Source organism: Lemur catta, chromosome 14 (genome assembly GCF_020740605.2).
Source record: "Lemur catta isolate mLemCat1 chromosome 14, mLemCat1.pri, whole genome shotgun sequence".
Classification (NCBI taxonomy): domain Eukaryota; kingdom Metazoa; phylum Chordata; class Mammalia; order Primates; family Lemuridae; genus Lemur; species Lemur catta.
In genome coordinates, this window is record NC_059141.1 from 52,763,091 (window position 1) to 52,775,647 (window position 12,557).

General features: G+C 52.6%; 1 protein-coding gene across 3 annotated transcripts in view; it reads left to right on the forward strand.

The window, feature by feature from the left end:
- Nucleotides 1-12,557, forward strand: part of DLG5 (discs large MAGUK scaffold protein 5) — a 110,053-nt gene that overhangs the window by 71,792 nt on the left and 25,704 nt on the right. For all 3 annotated transcript variants that reach the window (XM_045568293.1, XM_045568294.1, XM_045568295.1), the window contains exons 8-15: nt 283-467; nt 2,092-2,217; nt 4,611-4,743; nt 5,213-5,340; nt 6,010-6,185; nt 6,502-6,605; nt 9,574-9,666; nt 11,128-12,144. In XM_045568293.1, the coding sequence (XP_045424249.1) occupies nt 283-467; nt 2,092-2,217; nt 4,611-4,743; nt 5,213-5,340; nt 6,010-6,185; nt 6,502-6,605; nt 9,574-9,666; nt 11,128-12,144 (1,962 nt within the window). The remainder of the gene's footprint in view (nt 1-282; nt 468-2,091; nt 2,218-4,610; nt 4,744-5,212; nt 5,341-6,009; nt 6,186-6,501; nt 6,606-9,573; nt 9,667-11,127; nt 12,145-12,557) is intronic.

Consider the following 12,557-nt stretch of genomic DNA (forward strand, 5'->3'; position numbering starts at 1 on the left):
ACAGTGCTTCACCTGCAAAAGTGCTGGTATGGTTTCATCTTTAAAAATAACCTGGTGTGCCAGATTAATAAAGCCAGTATTGCAGACACGGACAGGGAGACCTTATTACGACCGTGGCTGTGGGGTGTGTGGTCACCGGGGCTTGGGTGCAGAGGGGTGCTGGGGTGCCGTTTCCCTCCACCCAGCTCCCTTGAGCTTCCGCAAGACCCTGCACCGGTGGAGGGTGCTTCGGGTCCAGAGGCTCAGTGACCGCTCCCTCCCCCTGCCCCCCACCCCTGCCAGATCAAAGACACGGTGACAATGGACGCCGGGAGAGCCAACAAGGAGGTTGAAATCCTTCGAAAGCAGTGTAAGGCTCTGTGCCAGGAGCTGAAGGAAGCCCTCCAGGAGGCAGATGTGGCCAAGTGCCGGCGAGACTGGGCTTTCCAAGAGCGAGACAAAATCGTGGCAGAGCGTGACAGCATCCGGTATGGCATGCCCTGGGGCTGGCGTGGGCTCCCGTCTCCCCAGGATGCGCTAAGGTCTGCAGGGAGGGTCAGAATCATTTACTATGTGTCCAGGTAAAGCGGGAGTGACCCAGGTTTCTCCCTTCTCACCCCTAGATGCTGCCCCAGCCTCGCCCCCTAGTTTAGAATTTCCCATATGGTCTCATTCCCGTTTCACTTGGCCCCGGGTGTCCCAAGTGTGCACTGTGTCCACATGAGACCCTGTGAAGTGGCACAAGGGTGGCCTTTTGTCTGCAAGGGCTTCCGTGGAGACCAGCACATCAGAGACGAATCTTCCAGTAGTATTCACTGGGTGCCTACTGTGTGCTGGGGTCTTAGATCCCTGAGCAGGGAGACCTTGGGAGAGGCTCCCCGATGCGCGTGATGCCTGTGAGAGCTCGGGCAGCCTGGGCGGGCAGGACAGTGGGCAGAAGGCGCGTGAGTGTGAATTCCAGGTTCTCCGCCAGGGCTGTGCCGGGGCGCACGGGGCATCTGGGCTGCCGGGCGGTCTCCCCAGGGAGCCTGGAGGCAGGAGTGGGATGTTCCAGGTGGAGAAAGGAGAGGGTGTTGCAGATCAAGGGGACCCATGTGGTTTACTCAGGGTGGGGACGTGGGCAAGTCACAGGGAGGGCAGGAGTGAGGCCTCGAAGGGGAAGCCAGGCCGTGTGGACTGGATCCTTGACTGGGGTAGAATTGGGAGGGACCGTGGTAGTGGTGGTGGGATGACAACTTGGTCATTGAGGGGCTTCTGAAACATACCTTGTGGCTCTTCAGGGGAGCCCAATGTCCCTCGGGGCTGGTCAGGAGAGGGGGTCGGCCAAACGTGGGTGGTGAGGTCTCGTCAATAGAGAGTAGCCTGGTGCCTGGTGCAGGGGAGGGGAGGCCTGGTGGGTGCTCTGCCTGCTCCTGCTCTGACAGTCCCACAGGTGTCCCCAGGGGCAGTCCTGAGCCGGGCTCTGATGGTGGTGGGGGATGTTTGGGGCTGTGGAGAAGTAGGGACCAGCCCCGTGGGTATATCCAATTCTGGAGGTGGCACAGAGCACAGGCCCCTCTGCTGCCAGGTCAGCTGTCCCCACCTCCTCCGAGGTCCTCTTGTAGAGTCTCACCAAGCTTGCCACTTTGCACTGCCTGGAGCTCAGGGCTGCGGAGAGGTGTGAGGTTTGACTGCTGTCCGAGTGGGGCTCCCAGCCTGATTGTGTGTGTGGGGGGGATGGCTCTAGAAAGCCCTGCCTGTGGGTAGCTGTGAGACATGTGGTGGGTGCTGGCGGCTTCCTGCAGAGGAGACCCTCCTGCCCCCCTCCAGTGTCAGAATAGTGAGTGTGTGCAGCGGGTGGTCCTTAACCCAGGCACATCGAGGATGAAGCTGGACCCTGGGAACCTCATGCTTGTTGCCCAGTGACCGTGGAGGTGTCTGTCCCCTTCCTGGGTCCTCAGTGTTCCCCCTGTCGTGTGATGGGGTTGGCCTGGGTGGTCTCACCCCCAAGCCCCCAGGTGTTCCTTCTGTGCATCTGAGGAGGAGGTGGGGGCTGCCAGGCTGTCTGTGCAGACCAGGAGCCCCCTGTCCCCCAGCCCTGTGAGGTGACCTTGCCCTCTGCCCCTCCGCCAGGACGCTGTGCGACAACCTGAGGCGGGAGCGGGACCGGGCGGTGAGCGAGCTGGCCGAGGCCCTGCGCAGCCTGGACGACACTCGCAAGCAGAAGAATGACGTCAGCCGCGAGCTCAAGGAGCTGAAGTAGGCTCGGGCGGGGTGCGCGGGGCCCCGAGTGCGTCGGGCAGGGGCTTGTTCCCGTGGGCAGACCTGGCTGCCTGTCCCTCCACGCTGCCTTAGTCTGTGTGACTGTAGAATGGGTCTGAATGCCGTCTGCATGTTGAGTTAGTTAGAAATTCTTAGACCGTGGGCTTTGGTGAGCCCATGCAGACAGGGCAGGCGCCAGGTGCCAAGGCACTAGGAAGGCCCCTGCTCCCGCCTGGAGTCCATCTGGGGACAGGCATGCATGTATTATCCATTCATTCATTCACCCCCCTCATCACTCATTCACTCACTCACTCAGGGAAGATTTATCAAGTACCTGTTCTGTATGGACCAGCCTCTGTGACAGGCGCTGGAGACACGGTACTGAATAGGCAGACCAAGTCCCTGCCCTCATGGGGCCCACAGCACATGGGAGGAGACAGACCAAGGGGAGGTCCTTCAAAGAGATAAATACGGAGACGAATAACATGACGACGGTGGTGATTCAGTGTTTTGAAGGCGATGGTAGCTACTGCCCAGCAGCCCGTTCTCCCTGTGGATGTCTGTTTGAAAGACTGGGGTGTCGGGCAGCACTCCTCAGTTATAACACCCTCCCAGGGTGTCATTTAATCATTTGATGGCCCTCAGCTATGGGCTGAAAATACAAAGATCAGGGTTTAAAAACAGAAATTGGCAGAGCCTGTAGAACCAGACTCTAGGTGTGGACGCAGTGGCCCTGCGTCCACTGTGTGACATCTCCTGTGCTGACAGTGTGAGGAGCAGCGAGAAGCTCGTGTGCATGAGTGCAGGTGTGCAAGCTTTGCACACTTGAGCAATGCCTTCCAGAGGGGTGTGACAGCTTCCCTGCCTCCCTGTTCAATAAAACTCCTTGTTAAATAAAAACTCAGACCCTCTGGAGCGTGCGTGCTCAAAGGAGTACTTCAGGAGTTAAGAGGCAGAGTGACAGACTCTCCCCAGGGACCCACCGTGGGTCTAGCAAGTGATGGAATCAAGGGATGCCCTTTTAAGGGAAAGCCTGGGACCTCCAGGGCTCGAGCATGGGAGGTTTTGCATCTTGATTGAGCTGGAGTTGCCTGAAACTACTGCGTTCCATTGGTTTTCCATTCAGCGTGTTTGCATTTGCACCTCCTCTCTGCTAAGTTCTCTAGCTGGCAGGATGCTGGCAAGGGGGTCCATGCTGCCACCCAGGGATCCCCCAGTCTGTAGAAGCCACAGGCATGCCCCAGCAATGACAATGAGATGAGTGTGGTGAGGGTTGAATGCAGAGCTCCCGGCCGCACTGGTCTGGGGAGGGGGTGGGGGCAGCGTCCCAGGTAGGAGGCGTTCAGCTATGCTCCGGAGGTTGAGTAGTGTTCTAGAGCCGGCCAGTGACAGCACATCCCAGACAAAGGCTTGGCCCTGGGAGCTCGTCTGCTTGAATAGGAAATAAAGCGGGTCAGGAGTGTGCCAGGAGCATGCCAGGGGCCCAGTGGGCAGCATTCATGAACCGGAAAGGCAGCCTGGGCCCGGGTTTTAGGACAGGGTTTACTTGCAGGTCCCTGGGGGATATGACAAGGTTTCTGAGTCTTTTTTCTTTTTTTTTTAACATCATCTTTACTGGGTCTTTCTCAGAGCTAAAGTTCTTAATTTTAATGAAGTCTATTTTATCAAATTTTGAAAAACTTTTAATGGATTATGTTATATCTAAGAACCTTTCAACCTAGTCTTAGAGCTCAAAGCTTTTAAAAGTATTTTCCTTCTAAAAGTTTTACAGCTTTATGTTTTACACTTAAATCTGTGATACATAGTTGCAGTTAATTTTCATACAAGGTAAGGGGTTGAGGTTGAGATTCATTCTTTGGCCGTGGATGTCCAGTTGTTCCAGCATCATTAGTTAAAGACTGTCCTTCCTCCGTTGAAACTTTCGCACCTTTTGTATTCGTGTGTGGCTCTTTCTCCCTGACAGCACCACACAGTCTTGGTGACTGTAGCTGTCTGGTAAGTCTTAAATCAGGTGGAGTGCTTCCCGCCCCCCCCACTTTATTTTTTATTTTCAAAATGATTTTAGTTATCCTTATTTCTTTTTGCGTGAATTTTTGAATGGTCTGTATCTACAAAAAAAATCTTGTTGGCATTTTGATCTGAGTTGTGTTAAACCTCTAGATAAACTTGGGGAGAATTTCTATCTTTTTATAAAATCCTGCTGTGAAAACCAGCCGATATCCAAGAAGCCTTGACCTGAATCCCCGGGTTAACTGGGAGCCTGGAATGCAGCACAAGGGGGAAAGGAGCCCCGTTTAGCTGTCACGAATGGCCCGCCTGGGTTTGGAGCTGTTCCTCCATGGGCTGTGTCATTCCCAACGGGCCATCACCATGGCGCGCTCTGTCCACAGGGAGCAGATGGAATCCCAGCTGGAAAAGGAGGCCCGGTTCCGGCAGCTGATGGCCCACAGCTCCCACGACTCAGCCATTGACACGGATTCCATGGAGTGGGAAACGGAAGTCGTAGAGTTCGAAAGGGAGACGGTGAGCTGCCCTGGATGGCTCTTCTCCCCTGCTGTCCTTGACGTGAAGACTGGACGGGGAGGGGAGGATGGCCTCGTGCGGTACCCCCCAGTTTCATGGCTGTGAGTTGGGAGGTTCAGCTTTCCCCCCCAGGGGCACGAACGCATCCTCTCTCCGTGGCTGTCCGGGCTGGGTTGCAGCAGGCTGGTGTCCTGTGTCATACAGTGGGCGCTGGCTCGGTGCAGGGCGGACAGAGGGAAGACCAGAGCGGGGAGGGGAGGGGGAGATGCTGGCAGGGGTGTCTGTCTGCAGTGGCTAGAAGGCGCAGATTCAGCTTCTCGCAGGCTTTCATCCTGGGGACTGAGTGTCCCATCAGATGAGGTGAAGGGGATGGTCCCCCACATCAAAGTGAGTGGCTTGGGGACTTGAGAGCCAAATGTTTCTGGTGGCTGCTTTGTGAAGTGTGCTGCTGCTGCTGCTGTTTTGACAGGAGGAGATTGACTTGAAAGCGCTGGGGTTTGATATGGCGGAAGGTGTGAATGAGCCTTGTTTCCCCGGGGACTGTGGCATATTTGTCACCAAAGTAGACAAAGGAAGCATTGCTGATGGCCGCTTAAGGTAAGAGCTGAGGCCCCGGCTCTGGAGGGAAGGTGGGGCCCTTCACCCCAGCACAGGACCTGCTGAGAGTCAGGTAGCCGAGCGTATCGCAGCCAGTCCGTCCAAGGCCTGCAGCCTAACTGCCAACAGTGCTCTAAACAGAGACTCTGCTTCTCACTTGCCCCTGGATCTGATTTTTCTTTAGTTACCAAGTGTCGTCTTCTGCTTCTCTGGGTAGGAAAGGGCTCAGATGGTGTGTGTGAGGGCCTAGGACGTGCATCGCATGCTCATTCTGTGAAATAGTGATGATAGTAAAATAGCTAACACCTATACACTGCTGGCTGTGTGCTGAGTACTGGTTTAAGCACTTGATACAAATTAATTGCTTGATCTTTACAATCCTGTGAGGTAGGTGTGGTTATTGCCCCCATTTTACAGATGAGGACACTGAGGCCAGAGGGGCTAGGTCACACAGCTGGTAAGTGGTAGAGCCAGGATTTGAACCCAGGCTGTCTAACTTCAGCATCTGCAAGTTTAACCACTGCGCACTCCTGGAAGAGGAAATCTTTCTGAAATGTGTATGTGGGGCACCAGCTTTTTGGCAGTCGGCCCCCCGAATGGGAGTGGTGGGCGGCTACCCACTGGTTCCAAGGCCTGCACGGGTGCCGACCTGGCCGTTTCCCTCCTCAGGGTCAACGACTGGCTGCTGAGAATCAATGACGTGGACCTCATCAACAAGGACAAGAAGCAGGCCCTCAAGGCTCTGCTCAACGGAGAGGGGGCTATCAACATGGTCGTGCGGCGGAGGAAGTCCCTGGGTGGGAAGGTGGTGACGCCACTGCACATCAACCTCAGTGGACAGAAAGGTAGTGGCCTGCGGAGTGGGCTGAGTGCCTCAGGTGGCGGGTGCCCTTTCTCGTGGAGAGGGGCTGTGGGTGCTGATGCCATTTAAATACCGCCCCTGTGCCCTCCTGGCCGGAGGTCGTCTGGGTCCCGAGTCTTGCTCATCTGTGAGTGTTTGATTCACCAGACCAGATGTAACTGTGAGTCCCTGGTTAGTGTGACCTGGCTGGGGTGCAGTCTGCTAACACCCCCTTTTATAAGTTTAGTTAATGAGGTGGGGCCACCGAAGGGCCAGACGGTGAGGACTGGGGTTACCCAGTGACCTCCTGTGGCTTGCAGACAGCGGCATCAGTCTGGAGAACGGAGTGTACGCCGCCGCCGTGGTGCCCGGAAGCCCTGCCGCCAAAGAAGGGTCTCTTGCCGTGGGAGACAGGATTGTGGCGGTGAGTCTCAAGGCCAGAGCCAGGGCCGTCTGCTCCACACAGCAGATTACTTTCGGAAAGTCTGAGCAAGAAGTAATGAGCAGAGTTCTTATGTTCACCTTGTTCTTGAGCATTGCACCATGCTGACATTTAAAAATGATTTTTTTTTTCTGATGGTGTGTTTCTGTTTACTGTAAAAAATATGGAAATACAGAAAAAGTCTATGAAGGAAATGAGAGTCATATGTATTGCTACCACCTGTAGATAACTGTTACTCACATTTTAAATATATTTCCCTAAACACGAATGTATATTAGGAACAATTTTTAAAAAATAAATTGACATCATCTGTGTCATTTTTAAAAATCTTTTTTACTAACCATTATATCTAGTTATTTTAAATATTTCTGCTACCAAAGTAAGACCTGTTTGCTGTAAAATAGCCAAGCAGTACAAAAATACGTAAAATGAAACGTGGCAATCTCTGTTTTTTCCCTTTAATCCTGTTCTGAGATCACCTCTGCCCCCCAATTTGGAAGGTGTGTTCCCAGCTCAGACCCTAAGTGCTCATACAAATCTTTATATACGTATGTAGGTTTCTGGTTTTTGTTTACTATTTTTTAATATATAATGAGATCTGCAATTTTCATTTTACATCGTGGATATCTTCCTAATTTTCTCCTGGTTAATTTTTCTCCTGGTATTCTCTTTTTTTATTATATATAGTTAAAATCATCCCCTGTTTATGGACATATAAGTTGTTTTCAGTGTCTGCAATTGCAAACAGTCCTGTGATGAACTTTACCTGTGTGCACAGCCACTTTCGGGACACCCAGCAGCGTCTCTGGTGACTAAACTAGAAATACCGTGAGATGCCGAGTGGTAGACATGCAATAACACTTCTAACTAACCTTTTGAAATAAAAAATGTCATATGCTTTTTCATGGCACATACAAAATTTCATTAGTACAAAAAAGGCAGATAGTGACAATAACTCGGCAGATAGTGACAATAACTGTTCCTCTGGCTCTAGACCCCCTCTCTACCAATTCCCACCCTGACAGCAGCCATCAGCAATTTATTGGGTTGTTTTCTGTTTTTTTGAGATGGGGTCTCGCTCTGTCACCCAGTCTGGAGTGCAGTGGTGCAGTCGTAGCTCACAGCAGCCTCAAACTCCTAGGCTCAAGTAATCCTCGTGCCTCAGCCTCTAGAGTAGCTGGGACTACAGATTTGTGCCACTGTACCTGGATAAGATTTTTCTTTTTTTTTTTTTTTTTTGAGGAGACAGGGGTTTTATTATATTGCCCAGGCTGGTCTCAAACTCCTGGCCTCAAGTGATCCTCCCACCTTGGTTTCCCAAGTCACTGGGATTACAGGCAACAATTTATTGTATTTTGTTCTGGAAGTGTTCAAATTGTCCATCTTGCACATATTTTTCTGTAACCCAGATGGGATCATAATTTATTCAGTTGCTCACCTTGGTTTTTGTTTTTAGCAGCATTTCCTGGTGGTCCCTGCATGTTCACATCTTTAGCCTGCCTGAGCCGTTTGAGTAACTGCCTGTCATTCCTTAGTGGCAGCAGCCCACACTGTTGATGGTTACGTCCTGATGGACAGTCAGAGCATCTTTGCCTTTATAAGTAGCGCTCTCTGGCCACTGGGACATCCCTCAATAGGGACCCGTGGGAGTGTGCCCCAGGGTGAATTCCTGGGGTGGGGCATTGCTGGGTCAGAGGGCTTAAGCATTTACTGTGAAATGCCATCTTCCCCCTTGGGCTCCAGAAAGGTCCTAGACTTTTCCGTCCTACCTGCAGTATATGAGAGAGCTCATTGCCTCACCCCTTTGCCAGTGGTTTTCAGATTTTTAGGGGAGCCAGTGTGTAAAAGCAATATGGCTATTGTGAAAATTTTTTAAACGTAGAAAACTTACAAGGAAAAAAGCCAGGTTAATCCACCACTCCAAGACAATCAATCACTCTGCAGATCCTTTTTTTTTTCTTTTTAACTTTGACTTTGAAATAATTAGAGACTGGTAGGAAGCTGCAGAGATAGTACAGGGCGGTCCTACATAACGCTTCATCCAGTTTCCACTAATGGTTATATCTTGTATAACTATAATGTCAAAGCCGGCAACTGACATTGGTGCAGTGTGTGTGCAGTTCTGTGAGGTTTCATCCCATGTCGTTTTGTGTGACCACCACCACAGGCAAGCTACAGAGCTGCTCCCTCCTGCTGTGACTCCCTCTGTCCCTTACCACTGGCAGTTGATTTGTTCTCCATCTCTGTAATTTTTTCACTTTGAGAATGTTATAGAAATGGAATTGTATAAAATATGTGACCTTTTGAGATTGGCTTTTTTCCTGGCGTCATGCCTCTGAGATCCCTCCAAGTGGTTGCATGGAATGGTCGTTAGTTCCTCACTGTTGCCCAGTGGGGTTCTGTGGCGTGGATGTGTCACAGTTTCACCGTCCACCTGCTGCACATATGCTTCTTAAAAAGGCTTGAACATAGCTGTGAGGAACGTGGGCAGAGATTTGGAGAGAAGGGTTGTTGGGGTTCTTTGTGCACAGTGGCAGTACTCCATCTCACCGCGGACTCTCTAAGCTACAAGGCATATGTGTTGTCTTCCCTTCTGTATGTGCAGGAGTGGGGCTGGGGTGTTCTGAGCCAAGGTCCAGCGTCACACAGCAGGAAGCAGCAGGGCTGAGATGTTCCCCCCGGGGTCTTTGGTGTTCTGGTCCCAGAAGGACAAGCTCCTTCCCCTAGGATGATGTTAAGCGTTTGTGTTTCATTTGCCTCAGAAGCCCCTTACCTGGACTCCTCGGGGCTTACGGGGAGGGAATTTCTGTCCTTTGCCAACTGCTGGCTTTGGCCTCTTACCCTTGATGATGGTGTTTGGCCTGCTGTCCGACACGGGCCAGCCTCCTGGCTGCCTGAGGGCACAGCCCACGGTGCCTGTGGGCCTGACGGGCTGTTGGTCTGGCCCTAGATCAACGGCATTGCACTGGACAACAAGTCTCTGAACGAATGTGAATCTCTGCTGCGCAGCTGCCAGGGCGCCCTGACCCTCTCGCTCCTGAAGGTAAGGCCCCTCCCAGCCCTGCCGCCCTGCCAGCAGGTGGGCAAAGCCTCAGCTCCACAGAGCCGGGCTCCTCCTCAGCGCCACTGGGATCCTCAGAACAAGGGTGGTGATGTACAAAGTGCAAAGCGTGCATGAACTCTGGGTCCCAGTCTGAAAACAAGAACCAGCTGTAAAGGCCATGTCGAGAGTTGAGTGCGTGCAAATCTGGACCAGATGCTTGGATGATCTTAGGGAATTGTTGATTTTCTTAGGTGTGATGATGGCACTGGGGTTATTATGTAGGGGAACGTCACCCTTATTTGGGGGTGTTATACGCTAAAGTTGTTAGGGGTTGACATGTTATAGATACAACGGAGACAATTTGGTAAATATTGTTGAATCCAGATGGTGGGTTTATGGGCACTTTTCTATATAGTTGAAAAGATTAATAATAGAAAGTTGGAAAAATAGGCCCATCCATTTCATTAAGAGATGTTTTCTGAATTGGCTATTTTTAAATTAATAGACTTTTAGAGGAGCAGTTTTAGGTTATGGAAGATTGGGCTGAGTGGAGGAGTTCTCAGTACTCCCTCAACCACCCCCCAGCCACACCCATTGCCACGAGTTTCCCCTGTACTTGACATCTTGGGTTAGTGTGATACATTTGTTACAATTAATGAGCCAATATTGAGGCCTTAGTATTACCTAAAATGCATGGTTTGTATTAGGGTTCATGCTTGGTGTTTTATATTCTGTGGGTTTTGACAAATGTGTGATGACTGGTACCCACCCATACAGAATTGTTTCACTGCCCTGAAAATTCCCTGTGCCCTGCCCGTTCATCCCTCCCTACCACCCGCCCCGGCAACCGCTGGTCCTTTTACTGTCTCCATAGTTTTACCTTTTCCAGAATGTTGTAGAGTTGGAATCATACAGTATGTGGCTTTCTCTGATTGTGTTCTCCATTTAGTAATATGCATTTAAGGTCACTCCATGTCGTTTCCTTTCTTTTCAGTGCTGACTAATGTTCCATTATCTGGGTGTACCACGAGAGAGAGAGAGAGACATATTTTTAATGCCAAATTTAGCAGTGGGGGGTCGTATACCAACCTCAGTGACACTAACATTAATAAGTTCTGATAACCCACCACCATCGGACCACCTGAGAGATGTATTTTTAATAACAAATTTTTACTTTTATGTTTAATAATTTTAAAAACATGTGCAGGACATCGTGCAGGTGAGTTTAGAAAGTGCTCAGAGTTGAGAGAACTTTATGGCTGTCTTGTGAGTTCAGAGTGGCCAGGGCCATGAGCGGACTTCTCTGTCAGGGCCAGGTGTGCCTGTGTGTCCATCCTATCTCTCTTTCGAGGGGGGTGTGGCCCATTCCTGACCATCTCTCTCCCCATGGGGACGGTTTTCAGTGGGGCTTGGAGTCCCGCCCTCTCACCTCTTTCTCACTTCTCTGCAATCCCTGCCCAGGTGTTTCCTCAGAGCTCCTCGTGGAGCGGCCAGAACATCTTTGAGAATATCAAGGACTCTGATAAGATGTTGGGTTTCCGCACCCAGGGACCAGAGGTCCAGGCTCACAGCAAGCGGAACCTGACACAGCACAGTAGCTCCACGCAGACGGACGTCTTCTACGAAGACAGGCTGGAGGACGGGAGGGAGCCCGGGCCCCCAGGAGGCAGCAGCTCCTTCCTGCACAAGCCGTTCCCTGGGGGGCCCTTTCAGGTCTCCCCGCAGGCCTGTCCCAGCACCTCCGAGCGTAGCCTGAGTTCCTTCCGTTCTGACGCCTCTGGGGAGCGTGGCTGTGGGCTGGTGGACGTGCGTGGCCGGCGGCCACTGCTGCCCTTCGAGACGGAGGTGGGCTCCTGTGGGGTGGGGGAGGCCCCTCTGGATAAGGCGGACCCTGAGGGCTCCAACAGCGGCGGGACCTGGCCCAAGGCCGTGCTCGGCTCCACGGCGGGGCCCGAGAAGCTCTCCGTTTATAAGAAGCCAAAGCAAAGGAAGTCCATCTTTGACCCTAACACTTTCAAACGTCCCCAGACACCCCCCAAAATAGACTACCTGCTCCCAGGCCCTGGGCCTGCTCACTCCCCCCAGCCCTCCAAGAGGGTGGGGCCTCTGACACCCCCAAAACCTCCCAGGAGGAGTGACTCCATTAAGTTCCAGCACAGGCTGGAAACTAGTTCCGAGTCAGAGGCCACTCTGGTGGGCAGCTCCCCATCCACCAGCCCCCCGAGCGCCCTGCCCCCCAACGCGGACCCCGGGGAGCCCATGCACGCATCACCCCCTCGCAAGGCCAGGGTCCGCATCGCTTCCAGCTACTACCCTGAAGGAGACGGGGACTCCTCCTTGCCAGCGAAGAAGTCCTGCGACGAGGACCTCACTTCCCAGAAGGTGGACGAGCTGGGGCAGAAGCGGCGCCGGCCAAAGTCTGCTCCCAGTTTTCGGCCCAAGCTTGCTCCGGTAGTGATTCCTGCCCAGTTCCTGGAGGTAGAGCTCAGTCCCGGGGTGCGGGGAGTAGAGGCCTGGAGGGGGCACTTGGCCGTGGGAGGGGTCCCCAGGCTCCTGCTTAGCCTGGCTCCTTTGGGAGGGGTCCGAAGGGCCGTGCCAGAGTGGGAAAGTGACAAGGGATGTGCACTGTGGTGCAAATGTGGCACACCAAGAGAGGAGCACTTTCTTGGGCCTAGCATTTGGTTTGCTTTTCCAACAAGAAGGTTTTGAGCTTATAAAACCTAGTGACAGGGACTTGCCTTGAAGGGTTCAGGGAGATGAGACGGCCCGTGTGGAACTGAGCTGCAGCAGGGCAGCCCGACGGTCTTTGTGTGCGGTTGTGTTTCCAGGAGCGAGATTGCTGGGGACTGGAGACAGACTGACAGTCGTGCTCGTTGGGCGGCGTTACTCAT